Here is a 20330-nt window from a genome sequence, read left to right on the forward strand (position 1 = left end):
TCATTTTGACCCTTTGTTGCGGAGGTATCTGTAGGAGAGTATCGGTATCTCCCATCTCCACATAAGATCTTGTGTTGATAAAAATACTGAGATGTGGACTCTTATTTAACATTTTTACCAGTTATTTGACCCACTTGTTTTAGTGGGCCGATATATTCCATTTCCGTACGTGTTCTATAAGGTACATTATTGTTATTTTATTCACATTACTATTATATTTATTTTCCGGCGTGATGTATTTTTGTGGCGGAGATACCAAAATGAGTAGACCGATATTGCTTATCTCCGAACTCGATCCAAGTTTGGCAATTACGATGTTCCAAGTTTGGACCAAATCGGATACACCCTTCGAGCAGCAGCCAGACAGACACATGGACGGACGGACACCCCTAGATCGACTCCAATTGTCCTCAAAGAGATTTGGTCCAATGAGAACGATTAGACACGTATTTGCCATATCAACTGATATATACACTCTGTTTCCATTTGGCTGATGGTATAATAATAAGCCTATTCCAGCGGTCTTCTTCAAAATAGCTACAGAGTTGCTTCACATGGCCGAAAGTGGTGAAATCCCGAATTTGGTATTCTCCGATGAGAAAACATATGTTGGTCAGCAGTTTGTAAACAAACAAAACGATCATGTTTATTTGCCAAACAGTTCAGCGGAAAATTCCAAAAAACAAAAAATTCCAAAAGTGACCAATTCGAACAAATCTAAACTTATTCTAAAATTTGATGATATTTCCGACATTTGCTGCTTTTATTCACTAACATTAAAAAAATTTAAAAGTTATGGCGTTTGACTTTGTTGCAGTTTTTATACCCTCCACCATGGGTAGGAGGGTATATTAACTTTGTCATTCCGTTTGTAACACCTCTAAATATTCGTCGTAGACCCCATAAAGTATATATATTCATAATCAGCATAAAATTCTAAGACGATTTAGCGATGTCCGTCTGTCTGTCCGTCTGTCTGTCTGTCTGTCTGTCTGTCCGTCTGTCTGTTGAAATCACGATAGAGCCCACATTATTTGACGTAGACCTTTGAAATTTGGCACAAGTGTGTGTATTGTCCCTAGGATAGTTGGTATTGGAAATGGGATATATCGGTCCACGTTTTGGTATAGCCCCCATATAACGGTACCTCCCGATATTCGGTATTTTGATTATTTTTGCCACATTTTTCCACGGATTTGTCTAAAAATTGACCTCTGTAAGTCGTAATGGATTCTAGCTCCAGTGGGGTAACATTATATGTATAGGTCCACGTTTTCATGTAGCCCCCATATAACGGTACCTCCCGTTATTCGGTTTTTTGATGATTTTAGCGACATTATTTAAAGGAATCGTTCCAAATTTGGTGTTTGAAGTTCGTAATACATACTGCAGCATAAAAAAGAAAATGGGCCATGTAGGTTCACGTCTTCGTATAGCCCCCATATAACGGTACCCCCCGATATTCGGTATTTTGATGATTTTAGCGACATTATTTAACGGAATCGTTCCAAATTTGGTGCTTGAAGTTCGTAATACATACTGCAGCATAAAACAGAAAATGGGCCATGTAGGTCCCCGCCTTCGTATAGCCACCATATACCGTACCTCCCGATATTCGGTATTTTGATGATTTTAGCGGCATTATTTACCGGGATTGTTTTAAATTTCGCATGTGAAGTTCGTAATGGATACTTCAGCCCATCCCAGAAAATTGTCTGTGCAGGTCCACGTCATCGTATGGCCCCCATATAACGGTACCCCCTACATTCAGTATTTTGATGATTTTAGCTATATTTTAAACAGATTTTTCTTCAAGTTTCGCATTTAAATATTGTAATAACTTATGACAAAATTTGACTATGCAGGTCCACGTCGTCGTATAGCCATTCGGCATTTTTAAGATTTTAACAGATTTTTTTTTTTGAAAATTGCCAAATTTGTACCAAATGGTGGAGGGTATTAAAAGTTCGGCCCGGCCGAACTTACAGTTTTTTTACTTGTTTTTATATCACCCTAAACATACGATCATCGCTGAATCTACTTAGAATTTTACTTTGTAGGGTCTATCTTGAGAATTTCGAGTTATGGTGGGAATTATATATTTTTCTAGTATAGATCATTGAGTTGGAAAATGCCTCTGAAACCTATAAAATACATCCAATTTGGGAGGTACGGTTACATCGTGCATTCAAGTAATCCTATTAATTTTATTTTTTGCGAAGGCAGAGCTTACCTTCCCATGACTTCAAATGTCAAATTTCTTCTGAATCAGTTGGTAATTGACAAAATACTGCTATAAACTCAACTTGAAGAGAACTTGTGTATGGAACACTTAAGCATTGTATCAATGAATGTCTGGTATCTACAGCAAGTGCCTTATCAAAGCTGTAGAGTGCCGAGAGTAATGTACTTTACAGGTGAGTAAGAATCTATGCATGTTGCTGTCATTGTTTATTCTCCGCATGCCATTGGAAGCCCTATTGACACTTCTTTTCGGTGTGTTTGTATTAGAAATGATATTTGAGATATCAGCCGTTGATATTGACAATGAAATAAGACCGTATAGAGAGAGTGAGAGCGAGTCAGTGAGTGTAGAGAGAGATGGGGTTTGGCGGGTGGTAGATATTATTTATTAATATTTATGACTGGGCCAGGTTGGTAAGAACTTTTCAATTGTCCGGAGGGTTATTCGCAAAAAAGACGGCAAACAATATAAACGTGTTTTGGAGTAAAGAAACAGAAACCCCGAACGTTTTCGTGTTAAAAAAGAAAGTAACAAGAAATAAATGATAAGAACAGCGCCATCGTCGTGTTAATAATAAAATTTTGTAACAAAATAATATTACAAGTGCCAAAACTAAACAAAAAAAAAAAAAAAAAAAAAATAAAAAAATAAGTGGGGAATATTAAACCGAAAATTATTATTATAAAATAGTTATAAAAAAAAATAATTATTATTAAATAATAAAATAAATACTCAACGAAAAATAAGTGCTAACTTGCCAAAATAGTTATGCCAACATAATTTTAATAACACAAATCCAAGTTGAAATACACGTAGAAAATAGAAAACCATCACCAATAATGGCGGATTTTAAAAGTGATCATGTGAGTGCATTTTCAAACTTTCCTTTTTTTGCAGAAAAAAAATCAAGTGATTTTTTTAAATAGTAATAAACTTTCATAAAACACTCCACCCGTTAGTGATGTGGCGTTTATAGTTATTGATTATTTGTGTTGTTCCTTATCAACAACATTTTCCGCTGTTTTGTGATAAAAAAAACAATATTTTTTATAACCAAAAGAAAAAATCGTCTCTCATTCTCTCGGCTGTGAGAAATCGAAACTTCAACTAAACACATTGATTACTCAATGGAATGTTGACTAATGCTAACATTAAGGTGGCCAAGTTAAAACACTGTTATGATGAAAGTAACCTTTGATATTGAGGGTGTTTACAAAAGTGACATGCAATTGTTTATCATTGTGGGTGATTAATATTCTACAACGTCTTTTGGTACAACATTTTTCGGAAAAAAACATAGGTGGCAACAAAATATGTTATGGCAAAAAAATATGAAGCTTTATTTGTGACGTGAATACATCAGATTAAACAAAAATTTGAGCTCTTGTGAGGAGGTACCAGAAGGAGTGGTCCGATATATCTTCCATCTTCCTACCAGATCTTGTGTTGGTAGAAATGTATATCCTCAGTTATATGGCTAGAGAGAGTATATATCATTTGAGTATACATCAACGTGCCTCATCGAAATAACGGTTATCGACCCTAGGTCTCTGGACCAAATCCGTTTCAGGACATTTTGAGTCGATCTAGCGATGTCTGTCCGACTGCCTGTCTGACTGGTGGAGTATCAAATCAGTTTCAATTTTGGAACATCGTAATATTATTATCAAATTTAGATCGAGTTCGGAGATGAACAATATCGGTCCACTCATTCTGGTACCACCCCTAAAGAAGGTCGCAATTTCCGATTTTGCTCCAACTTGGCAAATCCTAAAATTTGCATGAATATTAGGAAAGGTGCGAAAATGGACAATATTGTACCTCCCCCATAAAGGGTCAAAATGTTGAATAATTACAACTATAATAACATGCGATATAAGAGTCCGACCATCTTTAAATAACACACATCACAATATCTTTATTAAACCAAATTCTGGTGGGAAGATGGGAAATATCTGTCCACTCCTTCTGGTACCTCCCCCACAAAGGGACAAAATTTTTAATATCCACAAAGGTCATAAAACGCGAAATTAACATCCGATTCCATTCAAACTAATCGCATCTCAATAATTTCATCAATAACAAAACTGTTATAAAAATGGTGGGTATTGGACCATTTCTTCTGGTACCTCCCCCAGACAGGGTCAACATTTAAAATAATCAAAACGAGCGTAACATTCGAAATATGCAGCCGGTTAACTTCAAATATCACACATCCAATTATTTCTACTAACACAAGATTTGGTGTGATGGTGGGGTATACTGGCGAGCTCCTTCTTGTACCTCCCCCACAAAGGATTCAAAATGTTTAACAGAAAAACGCTCACAAAACTAGAAATAAGCGCCCAGCTCTCTTCAAATTTGACACATCCAAACATTTTAGCTAAAGCAAGACATGTTGTGAGGATTATATAGATCTTCCAACCCCTTCTGGTACCTCACCCACAAAGGGTCACAATTTTCAATACTTTTATCTGTCATAACATGCGAAACAAGTCAGAGATTCTTTACAACTTGCTACATCTGAATATTTCTCTAAACCAGAAACTTCAGATGAATAAGAAATTTATCGGAATTTATGATTTCGCATAAAATTGGATATAAATGTTCGATTTTCTTGTAATATTGCCCATACCAATATTTATACCCTACAACACATAGTGGTAAGGGTAAGGCCCTCACATGCGTAATATGCACTCCACAACAATTTCCTTTGGTACCAGATATTACATACAGCTCTGATTTGGATATAGCTCCCATATATATCTTCAACCAATTTCGGGTTAATTGTACACCAAATGACCAATATCAGCCCAAATTAACTGAATTTTTGCACTTCCGACGGAATTCAGCCTAAAAGCTGGCGCATAAGATTTTGGTAAAAATCTGTTCAGATACAGCTATAGCTCACATATATATGTTTCATCCGATTTGGTGTTAAAGTCCCTCATACGCGCAATATGCCCTCCACAACAATGATATTTGATACCGGACATCAGATACAGCTCGAAAATACCTCTGCAAAATTTTATCGAGATCGGCTAAGATTTTTATACACCTTCGATATACATCTTCATCCAATTTTACGGCTATTGTCCACCACATATGTCATATCAGCCCATATTGGATAGATATTTTCATAGTCAACCTAATTTTTTCATCGGGTCAATCCCGGTCCGGTATATCTAAAATCAAATATATCATATAAAGTGAAGGATATATATATATATATATATATATATATATATATATATATATATATATATATATATAAATATATAATATCTAACTCCGTAATTTCGATTAAGCACGTTTTGCTCATATCAAATGACCTATACCACCATGGCTGAGGGTGTAATGAGTGACGGACTGACTAATTCATCCAGGTCCAGCCGAAAAGGCTGAGACTAGACTTTTGAAATTTTGCATGTAGGTGAATATTGGTGTGTAGCGTTGAGATATTGCTGTGTTTTTGGAGATGTACTAAAAGTACCAAAAAGCTTTAAATTGCGTACCTTTTTGTATTTTGTGCATGGATGGAGCTAAAATGTTTGACATAAAATGAAGTTTGGGAAGTAGTATTGATATAAGTAGATGTTTTAAGAAATGCAACCTAATTTAATAGTTCAATTTGATTTTGGCTGAAAGAATTGATTTGGAAACTTAAAATGTTGGTATTTTATGTCTCTTTTGGAGAAGGGTTAAGAGCCTACGAAAAGCACTAAATGTTACTAAAATTTGGTATTGCGTGAACGGATACTGCTGGAAACCTCAAATTTGATATTAGAATCAATGTGAGCGAGTGGGGTTGGTTTTGGAAATACATACTAAAAAGTACTTAATGGTACTAAATTTGGTATTTGGGTAAAAGATTGAGTAGAAAGTCTAAATTTTTGGTATTAGGATTACATTTTGTGCATACTGTCAGATTGTAAAAAAGTAGGAAAAGTACTAAATAGTATTAATTTTGGTATTTGTAGAAGGAATGTAGTGAAATTTGGTGTGAGCGTCTTTCATGTAGTGTAGGATAGACAAACTAAAGGGTTTTTTGTATCTAAATTCTAACCATACGTGCCATACGGTGCCATTTGGAATTATGTGGACGGATTGTGGTAAAATCTTGAAATTCGGTATGAGTATCAATTCTAGGTGAACGGAAGAAGATGGTTACATTAAATGTTTGTATTAGGGTCCCTATTGGTGGTAGGTTTGTGATAAAGATGTGGTTTTGGAAATGTGTACTACAACTCCATGAAAAGTATTAAATAGTACTATATTTGGTGCAATTTTGCATTGGATGAAGAGATAGTGCTTGAAATCTGAAATTTGATATTAGGGTCGGTGCTGCTGGAGGTGGTTTTGGAAAAATTTGGAGGTGGTTACGGAAATATGTACTATAATTGTACGAAAATACCAAATAAACAAAATTTTGATAAAATTCTCTATTTTGATATTTAGGATGGTATCTGTGTTTTAATTTTGGCGGTGGTTTGGAAATGCATCCTATGTTTGTACGAAAAGTACTAAATGATACTAAATTGGTTGATGGGTGAAGTGATAGGACTGGAATCCTCAAATTTGATATTGATTTGAAGCTTATGTTGGTATATGTTGAAATATGAAGGTGGTTTGGAACGGACAGATCTGAAATTCTAAAATGTGTTATCGTGGTCACCGATGGTTTCTAGGGATTGCATATGGAAACGTTGAACTAGATTTGGGCAAAAATTTGGATGTGGTTCCATTGTGCAAAGGGTTTACCAGTATTCACCTCTGTTAGCTTTAAAATTAAAGATTTTGAAGACTTTTTGGAAGCAACGCTAAACATTTTCCTATTTGAAGTTTTTATAAAATCTTTTTGTCTAACTGAACAAATTGTGTTTTTGGGTACAAAATCCCTAACATGACTTGTTGGAAGGAATCTAGAATTTTACTAACAGGTTCATATATTTCTGAGGTACATCTAAATCTGTACGGATTTTGATGAGATTTCGCAGATGTATTTCAAGAGTGTATATTATATCACAACCGCACTTCTAAACATTTCCTCTTTCCTCTTCTATTGAGTTTACGATCTCGTCACCTGGGTAAAAAAATGTTTTTGTCATAGAAGTTATTTTTAAAATAACTTCTTGGGAGAATAACCCAGACTCTTTCCGAAACCTAGGTATTCCCTACCTTACCCCCTGGTAAACATTACCATCGTTCTCCACAAATAAACAAACGTTGTTTTTATAAAAACAACAATAATAGGATTAAGCCTGACCATTTTGCAACAACAAAATACTATGGTATCCCGAACAAACAAAGCCAACACTGTTCTTTTTCTACATGTATATGATATTTATAACTTTTCTACAGTCGAAAACTAATGAAAAATTTCGTTATTATATGGTCCCTTCCGCTTTCCACGACATTGGTTCAATAAAACCATTGTTATCATGTTTAAACTTTTAATTAGCAATCAATTAAGTGCGTCAGACCCCAATGGTTTTATACTTTCTTAATGCTTATGTACACAAATTTCCACGAACCAAGCAAAGATATTAAGAAATTCACAAAAAAAAAAATGAATAAAATTCGATAGCAGCTGTCATAAATTTTTCGATAAGAAATAGCTTTAGAATGCAAGGTTGCTAAGAGAAATGCGCAAAGTATTGTTGTTTCGCTGAAAACATGGCAAAGGGCGATTTCATTTGCACTGCCTAAAGAACAACATGGAATGTAATACCATTTTTAGAGAGTGGGCCAATATTACCCCCATTTTGAACCAAATCAGGAACTGAAGTCTTCAAAGCTTTTAAAAACTGTCTGAGAACTATCCATGTTTGATAAATTGGACTAAACTCTTTAAAATATGCCAAATCGCATCAGTTAAGCGCTAGTACCCTACGCGATTTGTTAAGTGGCGATGATTCACCTTTAACTGGCAAGTAATGAATCGGTCAATCAACAATCAATCAACTATTATTTAACTCTTTATTTGTCTATTCTACAAATCTCTCCCTTTTTGACTATCTTTTCCCCGAGTTTAAATAGATAGCTCTCCCAGCGACACATGTTCATCAACCTGTTTTTTGCAAATTAACCAAAAAATCAATTTTCTATTTTGCCATAATCATGATGAAGTCATCACCATCAGTGTGAAATAATGATAATCACAGTAGATATAGAAATTATCACATAATTTTCGAGCAAATAACAAAAACAAGGGCACAACAAATGCTTTGATCCTAAACCACGTAGTCAAACGATTACGCTTCACCTATAAATTTTATTATTATTTACTTAGATTCCAAAGTCATAAATCAGAAGATAATAAAACAGTTTGGCCTGAACACGAAAAAAATTAAAAAAAAAACTCAAACTTTTTTTGAGGGTTTCATTGATAACCATTACCTGCATGTCTATAACATAATCTTATCTGAGGTGGGAAGAACGGCCCAACATACATATCAGCCGGTGATAACGATATGAAAAAGAATACCGTTGTCTGTCGCACTGTCGCACGAATGGATGGGTAATTATGTTATCAATGTTAGTGCTTGACAAAAAAAAAAAACAGATAACAAAAATCCTTCACCTCCAAAGCAAAATAAAACATTTTAACATAATAATAAAAAAATAAAAAATATTATAATGTTGTTAGACATAGAAATCAACACGTTTTAACTTGGAAAATTTATCACTAAAAATTCCAAAGGTTTTATAAAACAAATAAAACATTCCCGAATTTTCTTGATATTTTAATGTGTGTGAATTAGTACTGACATCATAAAAATAATATCAATGAACATTTAGAAGACATTTAAGGAAGTTCGGCAGGTCTTAGGCATGTCGGATTATTTTTGATTTGCTTAAGAGGACAAGTAAAAAAGCTGTAAGTCGGCCTTGCCGAACTTTGAATACCCTCCACCATTTGGAAAGAATTTGGTAATTTTCAGAAAAAAAAAATCCGTTAAAAATTCTGTTAAAATCTTAAAAATACCAAATGTAGCCTTAATATTAGGGTCTATACGACGACGAAACGGACCTTCATAGGCAAATTTTTGTCGGAACGGAACAATATTCAAATACGAATCTTGAAAAAAAAAATAAATTCGGTGAATAATGTAGTAGAATCATCAAAATACCGCATATAGGGAGCTATACCGAAACACTCACCTGCACAGACAATTTTCTGCATAGGCTGTAGTATCTATTACGAACTTCAAATACCAAATTTGAAACAATTTCAGTGAATAATGTCGCTAAAATCATCAAGATACCGAATATTGGGAGCTACCGTTATATAGGGGCTATACGAAGACGTGGACATGCACAGACAATTTGCTGTCATAGGCTGTAGTATCTATTACGAACTTCAAATACCAAATTTAAAACAGTTCCGGTGAATAATGTCGCTAAAATCTAAAATTATCAACCTACTTCGTTTCGTTCGGAAGCTACTGTGATTTCCAAAGATGGACAGCCGACAGACATCGCTAGGTCGACATATAATTTTTTGATGATCAAGTATAATTATATTTTATCGGGTCTATAATTTATATTTCGAGACGTTACAAACGGAATGACAAACTTAATATACGGTCCATACTATGGTGGTGGGTATAAAAGCACACGGAACACCTATATCTAGATACAGGATGAGATAAAAAAAACTGCAACAAAGTCAAACGCCATAATTTTACACTTTTTTTTTAAATTTTATTCAATGAAAGCAAAAAAATGTCGGAAATAGCATCAAATTTTAGAATAACTTTAGATTTGTTCAATTTGGTCACCTTTGACACGAATTATGGCCTTCAAACGGTCAATAATACCGTCACACGGTGCCCGAATGTTGCTCTGCGTTCCGAATGGAATTTTAGGATATGTTCAGCTCACGAGCCATTTTTCGGCCACTGTGACGCGGGTTTCGATCAAGTCGCTTCTTTACTTTTCGTTGTTGCTGTTTACTTCATTCCATTTCCTTGACGTCGGGCTACGCTACCAGTGTCATGGTAACGAGCGATTGTAAGATGGCTATAGCTTTATCTGAACCAAATTTAATGTACTTTCTTCTAGACTGAATTCGGTGGTATATGCCAAAATTCAGGTCATTTGGAGTGACTATTTGGTGCGCAATTAACCCCAAATCAAATAATACATATGTATGGGAGCTATAGCTATATCTGAACCGATTTACACCAAATATGAAGTTCTGATTTCTAGGATGAAATTCAGTTCTCGTGGAGTGCATATTACGCACCCCAAATGGTATGAAATATATATATGGGATCTGTAGCTATATCTGAACCAATTTGCCAAATTAAGTGTACTTGCTTTTAGACTGAATTTGGTGGGATGTATCAAAATTCAGTTCATTTGGATTATTATTGGCTATTTGGTACATAATTAACACGTCCTTGGGCCAAAGAAGTATTGTTTGGAAATTTCATTTCAATCGGATAATAAATGAGATCTGCATTTTGTTCACAGAAATACATTGATAGACGGATGGACTGACACGATTAAGCTACTCAGAAACCAATGCACAAAGACATAATGCCTTTACCACTATGTGGTGTAGGGTATTAAAAGCGCAGGGAATACATATATCTAGAAATACTCTTTATTGTCGAAAAGTCTGTCGGTTTTGATAAATATTTTTATAAGCATGATTTGTTTGACAGATAATTGATAAGAAGTCATATATAAGGTCAATTTCAAAAATCTGGTGGGCCGACTATATGATTCCCTATACCACTTCTTATATTGGGATTTTATGTGAAGTAGATCATACCAACTAGGAACCTTTATCGATTAGCTTTCGTTCAGTTATAATTTGAAAAAAAAAAAAAACGAAAAATATGTATAAGAGCTATAGAACAGAGTTTTACCAAATGTCGAATTTGCTTCCAATTGCATTTGCAGAAATCCATCCAATTTGTGTTGATATTACATATTTGGTGCACAATAACTATAAAATCGGATGAAGATGTATATGGAAACTATATCCAAAGCTGAGCCGATCTAGATATAATATCATTACGATTGTGACGGACTGAAACACTAATATACATATAAATATATAAGAGATAAAGCTATATCTTAACCCATTTAATCCAAGTTGAAAGCCTTGCCCGGTATAGTAACATGGGGTATCGTTAAATGGGACCAATGTTAGCCATTTTTCAAAATAGAGAGTTTTTATTCACTAAGAACGCAAACTATTTCCTCATAGTAAATTTAGTTTTAGGCAGGAAGTCTGTATATTTCTGAGGTTGTCGCTCCTATCTTAAAATATATTTTATACCTATGCGCATTTTGTCTGCGAATAGCAACGAAATGAGCCCATAGTTATTCTTGATGATCTCCAAAGATTTATACATGTCTGTTCTTCTGTCCAAGTATTTTTATACCCTCCACCTTAAAAAAGAGGTTCCGTTTTTAACATCCCTAAATATTGGTCATAGACCCCATAAAATATATATTCATAATCAGCATAAAATTGTAAGCCGATTTAGCGATGCCCGTCTGTCTGTCCGATCACGATACAGCCCACATTATTTGACGCAAAGCTTCAAAATTTGGCAGAACAATTTGCATTGTGCCTAGGATGGTTAGTATTGAAAATGAGATATATCAGTCCGCCTTTTGGTATAGTCGCCATATAACGGTACCTCCCGATTTTCGATATATTAATGATTTTCGCCACATTTTTCCACGGATTTGCCTAAAAATTGGTATTCGTAGATCATAATGGGTTCTAGCTCCGATACCACCGATATTCGATATTTTGATAATCCAAATCAAATTATCACTGTTTCAAATTTGGTATTTAAGAAGATTTGGAAGATGAAAATCTTTGCAGCATAAAATTGTCTATAGAGGTTCCCGCTTTTGTATGACCCCCATACAACGTCCTCACCCAGTTTATGGTTTTTTGAAAAGTTTAACAACGGTCTTACTGGCATTTGTAGTTTAAAGTGGGAATTCAGTGAATTCAGGGCCAAATTAAATTATTTTTTTTTAATTTTTAAATTATTGTACTACATTGTCGGCTATAAAATCTACATGTTTCAATTCTATGACAATCCATTCTTAATACCTAATCAGGAGTTGCTATCAAAGCAAGGTTATATGCAAATGATTTAAGATTCACAGATATAATATATTTTATTAATTTTAACGCCACATAGATTTTGAAAATGTCCCTCGATACACGTTTTTACAAAATAATCACTCAACATCGTAATTGTTTTTTTTACAATGTACACAATTTTTTAAAGCTTTTATCAATTTATTCATTTATTATCTACAATAAATACCACTTTTTTTGTGTATTTCCAGGCTGAATATGTATGGGTCAAATCGCAACAGGTTGCAGATAGTGAATTTGCAATCCCCTTTGGAGCACGTGTCGTTCGCACAGATAAAAATCGTACCCTAGTTACCGACGACTATGGCAAACAGTATTGGGTACAAAATGCAGATATTGTCAAGGCAATGCATTTGACATCACAAAATGGTGTTGAGGACATGATAACGTTGGGCGAACTGCAAGAGTACACAATACTGAGAAATCTGGAAATACGCTATAAACAAAAGAAGATTTACGTAAGTAACAATAATTATTGTTTTGTGAAATTAATCTTTTTGTGAAAATACAACGGTGGAATGATTAGATCAAAAATGCCATAGCTTTGGAAAAGGAATGGTATCTTTCTGAGTGATAATTCACGGGGGTTTTAAATGGTGGTTTTTCATAGAAAGAGGTAATGTTATGGATGGTGAATGAGTAATAGTTGTTTTTTTTGTGTCTACTCCGAAAAAAGTACTTCTGTAGTTTGAGGAAATAAAAATATAATAAAGAACGATGCGAAGAGTCATAACAATTATTATTGTTTCAATTGTCAGGGAGAAAATCGTGTCCAGTGTGTTTTGTTTGCTTCTCACTCAACACAGCACGCGCAGTAATGGACTTATTGAGAGGAGAGTTTGATGAACTTCTTATTTCACGTTCCGGATCTGTCAGTTGGCCTCCGGTATTCGGCATTTTAACGCTTTTAGACAATTTCTGGTGAGGCAATGTTAGTGCCTTATGTCTATACAGACGAAAGCGTTTTAATTGAAGCATTCGAAGACAATTTATTCGTGAGATACCGGCCGAAAGAGTGTGCCAAAATTGGGCAAAGCGGGCAGATCCACATTTCGTCTCGTGATTTGGGTATATTGAAGGTTTCTTAGACATTTTCAACCAAATTTGCTAAAATTTTGATTCTCAATGATAAAATAATGAAGGTCCATCCACTATATGTCCTAGCTCCCACATTTTGAAGGTTTCGCCCTCAATTGTCAATGGAATCAGCCGTCATTTGATGTTTCGGGTTCTTATTGGGCAGCATTTCTACTGGGCAATAAATACTTTGTATAGGTTCGGCATATGCTTTAGTCGCCATGTAACCTTCAAAACCTCCAATTCTTTTCCTCTTTTCCACTGGCAATTTTTTATACCCTTCACCATAATATGGAGGGTATATTAATTTTGTCATTCCGTGTGTAACTCATCGAAATAATGATCTTAGACCCAACAAAGTATATATATTCTTGATCAGCGTACAATTCTAAGACGTTTTAGCCATGTATGTCTGTGTGTCTGTTGTAATCACGCTATCTTTCGAACGAATTGAGATAGAAGGCTAAAATTTTGCACATGTTTATTTTGCGAGTAGGCAGGTTAAGTTAAGTAAATGGACCATGTAGGCCCACGTTTTCATATAGCCCCCATACAACGGTACCTCCCGATATTCGGTATTTTGATGATTTTAGCGACATTATTCACCGGAATTGTTTCAAGTTTGGTGTTTGAAGTTCGAAATGGTCTTCTAGGTCTTCGTATAGGCCCCATATATCAATACCTCCTTATATTCGGTATTTTAACGATTTTAGGTACAATACTCACCGAAATTGTTTGAAAAGTCGTATTTGAATTTCATAATGAAAGCTACAGCCTGTGACAGAAAATTGTTTATTGGCTACATTATTCACCGTTTATTTCAAGTTTCGAAATTGAATATGGTAATGGCTTGTGACAAACAATGACTATGTAGGTGCACGTTGTACAGGCCCTAATATAACGGCTATATTCGATATTTTTAAAATTTTAACAGAATTTGTGGCAAATGTTATCTTTTTCGAAAATTTTCTAATTCGTTCTAAATAGTGGAGAGTATTCAAAGTTCGGCCAGGACGAGCTTACTGCTTATTTACTTGTTGCCATTCTTGCTGTTCCTATTTATATTTTCCAGATGATGTCTCTGTAATTTAATACTTAAGAAAATATAGACAAATTCCTGGCAAAAATTGTCTAGAGTAGTCCACCATTTTCGAAAACCCACTGCATTATGGGTATTTTAAATGTTATATCTGTAATTTCTCGAATTTTTAAGAGACTTTGGCATCTGTCCCAAATTTTTAGGGATTTTCAGTTAACCGACCTTACATCTATCTATATATATATAAAAGAGAAGTGAAATAAGAGATCCAACGCCCATACGAAACGGCTCAAGCCAGGATATTAAAATTTTGCAAAAGGATCAGTCAAGATGCGTAGGCGTGTGATAATCGAAGTCGATTCAGATTAGGATATAGCTCCACAAATATATTTATCTGATGTCAGGTTTATTATGCATGAAATGGCTAATATCAGCTCAAGTGGACTGAATTTTGGCATCTACGACTGAATTCAATCGGTTCAAATATAGCTATAGCTCCTATATATGGTTTAACCGATTCGGATCTGGTATCAATGATCTTTGGTACCAGATATCAAATACAGCTTTGAAATAAGTGCATCAAATTTTGTCAAGATCGGTTCAGATTTGGCTATGGCTCAAATATGAAGGGATAGGTCTGGAATCCTGAAATTTGATGAAGATGTCCATGTTGGTGTCTGTGGTTAAGACTTGGAGGTGGTTTTGGAAATGTGTACTATAATTGTCCGAAAAATACTAAATGTTACTAAATGTGGTATTGATTTAATGTATAGAGTTGAAATCCCGAAATTCGATATTAAGGTATCTCTTGGTATCTGGTGTTGCTTTCGTAAATACGTACTGTTATAGTTTATAAATTATAAATTTTGGCAATTCGCTTTGATTCATATATCTCCATATGTGAATTAAGCACTGCAGTAACAACCATCCTTGGTGTTCGTTTTAATCCAGCTCAAGAATTTGGTAACACGAGCATAAACACCGGGAGCATTAGCCTGGCCGCAGCCATAGCCAAATGAAACAACACCTAACAGGCAAAATAGAACATTATTATAAAAACAAAAAAATTCAATTAATCTCCATTTTTCCAAATACATACCAACCAATGCGAAACGACCATCGTTAACCATCAATGGACCACCACCGTCACCTTGACAGGCATCCTTGCTTGGAAATAATTGGAACGCTGGCTTCTTGCAAATTGTTCGATGTTTGACCACCCTCCAATAGACCCCAACCGGCAACAATCGCATTTTTGCCATCAAAGGTTTGATTTGCATGTGGCAAACATACGGGACGAATTTCGTCATTAAATGTTACAGGGGATTCCAATTTCAACAAGGCAACATCATTGGCAATTGTATTGGGATTATATTGGGGATGGACAATGGTGCGGGCAACCTGAAGAGGAGAAACATATGCAAAATATTTAGTAAACAAACCAGTTTTAAAATTTTAAATTGATAACCATTCCGTATTCAGAAGAGATGAGCAAATATTTTTCAAGAAAAATCACAATAAATTCTCATAGAAGGTATTAAAATCTTCTCAAAGCAGATATTACAATATTTTTGAGAAAGATCAGAAGATTTCAAGATTAGGTAGATCCTCTCAAGAAAGTTCTTTAGACCTTAAGAACCTCCAAGGAAATCTTCTTTAGATCTTCTCAAGAAAGGCCTGAAGATATTCTCAAGGAAGGCCTCAGGATCTTCTCAATTAAAATCTCAAGATCTTCTCGGGTAAAATCTGAAGTATTCCTCAGGGAATATATCAAGATTTTGTCAGAAAAAATACTATACCTTCTCAAGGCGGGTCTCATGATCTTCTTAGGGAAGATCCGAAGATCGTTTCAAAAAGGATCTCAATATCTTTCCAGTGATGATTTCAAGAACTTCTCATGGAAGATCAAAATATATGTCCAGGGATGAACTTCTCAGAGAAGATTTCAGGTTATTCTCAAGGAAAATTTCAAGATCTTCCTTTGTAAGAGTTCAAGATATTCTCAAGGAATATCCCAAGAAGATCTTCTCAAGGAATATCTCAAGATCTTCTCAAAGAAGTCCTCAAGGTTTTTAACTAAAATCTCAAAGTAATTTCTATGTGAAGATTTCAAGACTTTTCCAGGAAAATCCCAAAATCGATCGCGGAGTCCTAACAAAAAAGATCTGCAGATCTTCCCAAGGAAGATTTCAAAATCTTTTCAATGAAGATTTCAAGACCTCTGCAAGGAAGATCTTCTCGTGGAGCATTTCACTATTTACTCAGTTGGTCTTCGGAGACATTTCGAGATATTCTCAAGATAATATAAAGATCTTCTCAAAGAACATCTCAAGACTTTCTCAAAGAATATCTCTAAAACTTCTTAAGGAAGATCTCATAATCATCTCAAATAAGGTTACAAAATCTTTTCTAGGAGCGTCTCAAGGAACATCTCAAGATCTCAAATAATTTTTAAGAAAATATTTCGATTTTTTTAAAGAAGATCCATTGATCTTCTCAAGAAGGATTTCTAAAGTTCCCAGAAAGATCTATAGATCTTATTAAAAGAGTTATCTAGAGAGATACCCAATGATTACTGTTATGATTTCTCACCTTTCTGGTAATGCCAGGATCCCGGGATAATCTGTCCAATTGTAATAAGCGGATTGTTATCTCATCACCATTACCGTGGACACAATGGGCAGCAGTCAACACATAGCGATCATTAATCAAAGAGCCACCACAGAAGAGACGCGGATAATGGCGACCTTTTACCAACTGGGCTGTCCAGGGATATTTGTTTTGGCGAACATGTGTGCCACCAACAATGCGTTTGCCGATTGATGTACCACAAACTAAAGGAACAATCAAAGGAAACACAGACATGAAATTAAAATTATTATTTGAGAAAAAGAGACATTTTTACAGGGCTGTGTTCAGGCGCTCGATACTTACAGCATTGGCTTTTGCAGTTGTTGCGTTGAGGCTTAGCGTTGCCAAAACCACTCTCGCCAATATCAGCATCAAAGGCACTGAAAACTTGATCGAAGCTCTCTGCCGCGGTTTCATCGAAACGTTGCACTTCGACCGTTTGAGCTGCTGCCTCATAGACATATTGTCTCTGGACGGATACCCAAATTAGAGTGCAAACTACCAAGAATTTCATTATATTTTACTACAATTTTTAGAAAAAATATTGTTTTTTCACAAAACTGAGCTCTTTCACGTGCCCAGTTAAAATGTTTGCATTGGAAAACGCTTTGTGTCTTTTTATAGGTTTGATTTTTTATTGATTGAAATTAAATATTTGTATCGCTTGCTATATTCTATATTTGCTATATTCCCATATATGTGCTTTCTGCCCCGTAGTTGTTGGTTGTTCTTTTGCCAACAACAATAGCAATGAAATAAAGTCAATGCTTCAGGTAATGCGAACGACCGTAAAGTATCTGTTTGGGTGTTTGTTTTCTGGAGCGACGGGCAGGGTTTAAAAGCCAACACCTATTGAAATTAGCTTTAGCCTTACAGTTCCGCCACGGCTAAAATAGCACATGATCTGTTATTTAGCTCAGCGCATGGCCATGTAGCTCCCGTGTAGGAAACCAGTACAGTGCAGATAAGCAATGCTTTTCTTATATCTTCAGCCATATGGCTAGAAAGGGTATATATAATCTGATACGACCAAAACGTGCCTCATCGAAATAACGGTTTTAGACTCTAGGTCTCTTTGGACCAAATGAGTTTCAGGACATTTGGAGTCGATCTAGCGTTGTCTGTCCGTTCGCCTGTCTGTCTGGTGCGCACGATTACTCTCGAAAGGGGTACCCGATTTAGTCCAAACTTGGTACATGGTAATATTATTATCAAATTTTAGATCGAATTTGGAGATGGAAAAATCGGCCCACTCCTTCTTGTATCTCTCCAACAAAAGTTGGAAATTTTCAAAAAAAAAAGAAAAAAATGTAAAAAGGCTGTATGTCCGGCTGCGCCGAACTTTGAATACCCTCCACAATTTGGTACAAATTTAACAATTTTCAAAAAAAAAAAAAAAATAAATAAATAAATAAAATCCGTTAAAAATTCTCTTAAAATCTTAAAATTACCAATAATATAATACCTGCATAGGCAACTTTTGTCACAAGCTATTCCAATATTCAAATGCGAAACTTGAAAAAAATATGTTTATAATGTAGCTAAAATCATCAAAGTTTTGAATAAACAAAACGATTATAAAATCGGAAATAAGCTTCCGGATCTCTGCAAATTTCACACATCCCACTATCTCTACTAACACAAGATCTTCTGTTAGGATGGGATATATCGGTCCACTCCTTCTGGTACCTCCCCCACAAGGGATCAACATTTCGAATATCCATGAAGCTTATGAAACGCGAAATTAACAATCGATTCCATTCGGACTTGCTACATCTCAATATTTCCATGGACACAAAATCTACCCATCTTAATGGTAGACATTGGAACATTTTTTCTGGTACTTCCCCCACATGGGGTTCAAGATTTTAAAAAGCAAAACGCTCAAGGAAAGCGAAATAAATATCCAACTCTCTTCAAATTTGACACATACAAACATTTTTGCTAACGCAACCTCTGTTGTGAAGATGATATATATCTGCGAACCCCTTCTGGTATATCACCCAAAAAGGGTTACAATTTTCAATACTTTTAACTGTCATAACTTGCGAAATAAGTCAGCTATACTTTCCAACTCGCTATATCTAAATATTTCGCTCAATTTTGTGATTTCGATTTTGATAGAATGTTCGTACCAGGTAGAGTACCAGCCGATAGATGTAATGGAAGTATACAGCGTCACCGCCCGGACGAAACGACTGAAGCTAGTATCATGATAGTTAAGATTAATGATTGTATCTGTGCTTGATATTTGGTGGAGGTTTTGGAAATGCGTCCTATATTCGTAGGAATAGTACTAAATGGTACTAAATTTGGTATTGGGTGAACAGATAGTGCTTAAATCTATTAAGAGGTCGCTGATTATGTGTAGACTGGTAGACTGGAGGTGGTCTCGGAAATATGTATTATAACTGTAGGATGATTGCTGAATAGTACTATATTTGGTATTGGGTGAAGGGATAGAGATAAAATTCTGAAATTTAATATTGAGGTTCGTATTGTTACCTGGAATGGATATATGGAGGTGTTTATGAAAATGCATACTGTAATTGTACGAAAAGTATTAAATAGTACTAAATTTGATGTTGGGTGAAGGAAAAGAGCTGAAACCCCGAAATTTGATAATGAAGTCTCTCTGAGAATCTGGTGTTGAATTTTGGTGTTTGTTTTATAAATGCAGAAAGTACCGAGTGGTTCTAATTCTGGATCACTGATGGTGTCTACGATGGAGAGATGTAGCTTATTTTGGATATGCGTACTAAATTGTACTAAATTTGGTATTGGGTGAAGGGATAGAGTTCTAGGGTTTACATGTGAAAACGGTGAAATAGTTTTGGACAGAAAAAATTAGATGTGAGTCCATTGTTCAATGGTTCAACTAATATCCTCCTCCTCCAAATAAACTTCAAATGGAAGATTGTGAAGACTCTTTGGTGTAAAAAGTAACCATTTTTCTATTTTTTTATTATTATTTCCGGAAAAGGAACCAGTAAGAAAAGGTCAAAAGTGAGGCGGTGACGACTAGTCAGGCGGTACCGACCCTAAGCCACTATGCATATTTAGAAGAGCTCCCGTTACAAAAAGTGTACATGGGGAATTTATGTAAAGTAGATCATACCAACTCTGAACCAAATAACATTGCTGTATGGTGCATGATATGACTTCGATAAGGATTATATTAAAGAAAATATTTA

At 35.1% G+C, this 20330-nt stretch overlaps 2 protein-coding genes across 2 annotated transcripts in view; one reads left to right on the forward strand and one right to left on the reverse strand.

Moving 5' to 3' along the window:
• Positions 1 to 2653: 2653 nt before the first annotated feature.
• LOC101893477 (myosin-VIIa) overlaps positions 2654 to 20330 on the forward strand; it is a 56681-nt gene continuing 39004 nt past the window's right edge. The window contains exons 1-2 of the mRNA XM_059131674.1: positions 2654 to 3108; positions 12581 to 12847. Coding sequence (XP_058987657.1) covers positions 3085 to 3108; positions 12581 to 12847 — 291 coding nt within the window. The 5' untranslated portion in view covers positions 2654 to 3084. The remainder of the gene's footprint in view (positions 3109 to 12580; positions 12848 to 20330) is intronic.
• Positions 12685 to 17711, reverse strand: LOC131806870 (trypsin-1). Its single transcript, XM_059131681.1, is given in 6 exon segments — positions 12685 to 12825; positions 15347 to 15532; positions 15605 to 15675; positions 15677 to 15906; positions 17098 to 17339; positions 17440 to 17711. Coding segments are annotated over 5 exon segments (876 nt in total). The 5' UTR covers positions 17651 to 17711; the 3' UTR covers positions 12685 to 12825; positions 15347 to 15410.

The sequence above is a fragment of the Musca domestica genome, unplaced genomic scaffold (genome assembly GCF_030504385.1).
Source record: "Musca domestica strain aabys unplaced genomic scaffold, Musca_domestica.polishedcontigs.V.1.1 11, whole genome shotgun sequence".
NCBI lineage: Eukaryota > Metazoa > Arthropoda > Insecta > Diptera > Muscidae > Musca > Musca domestica.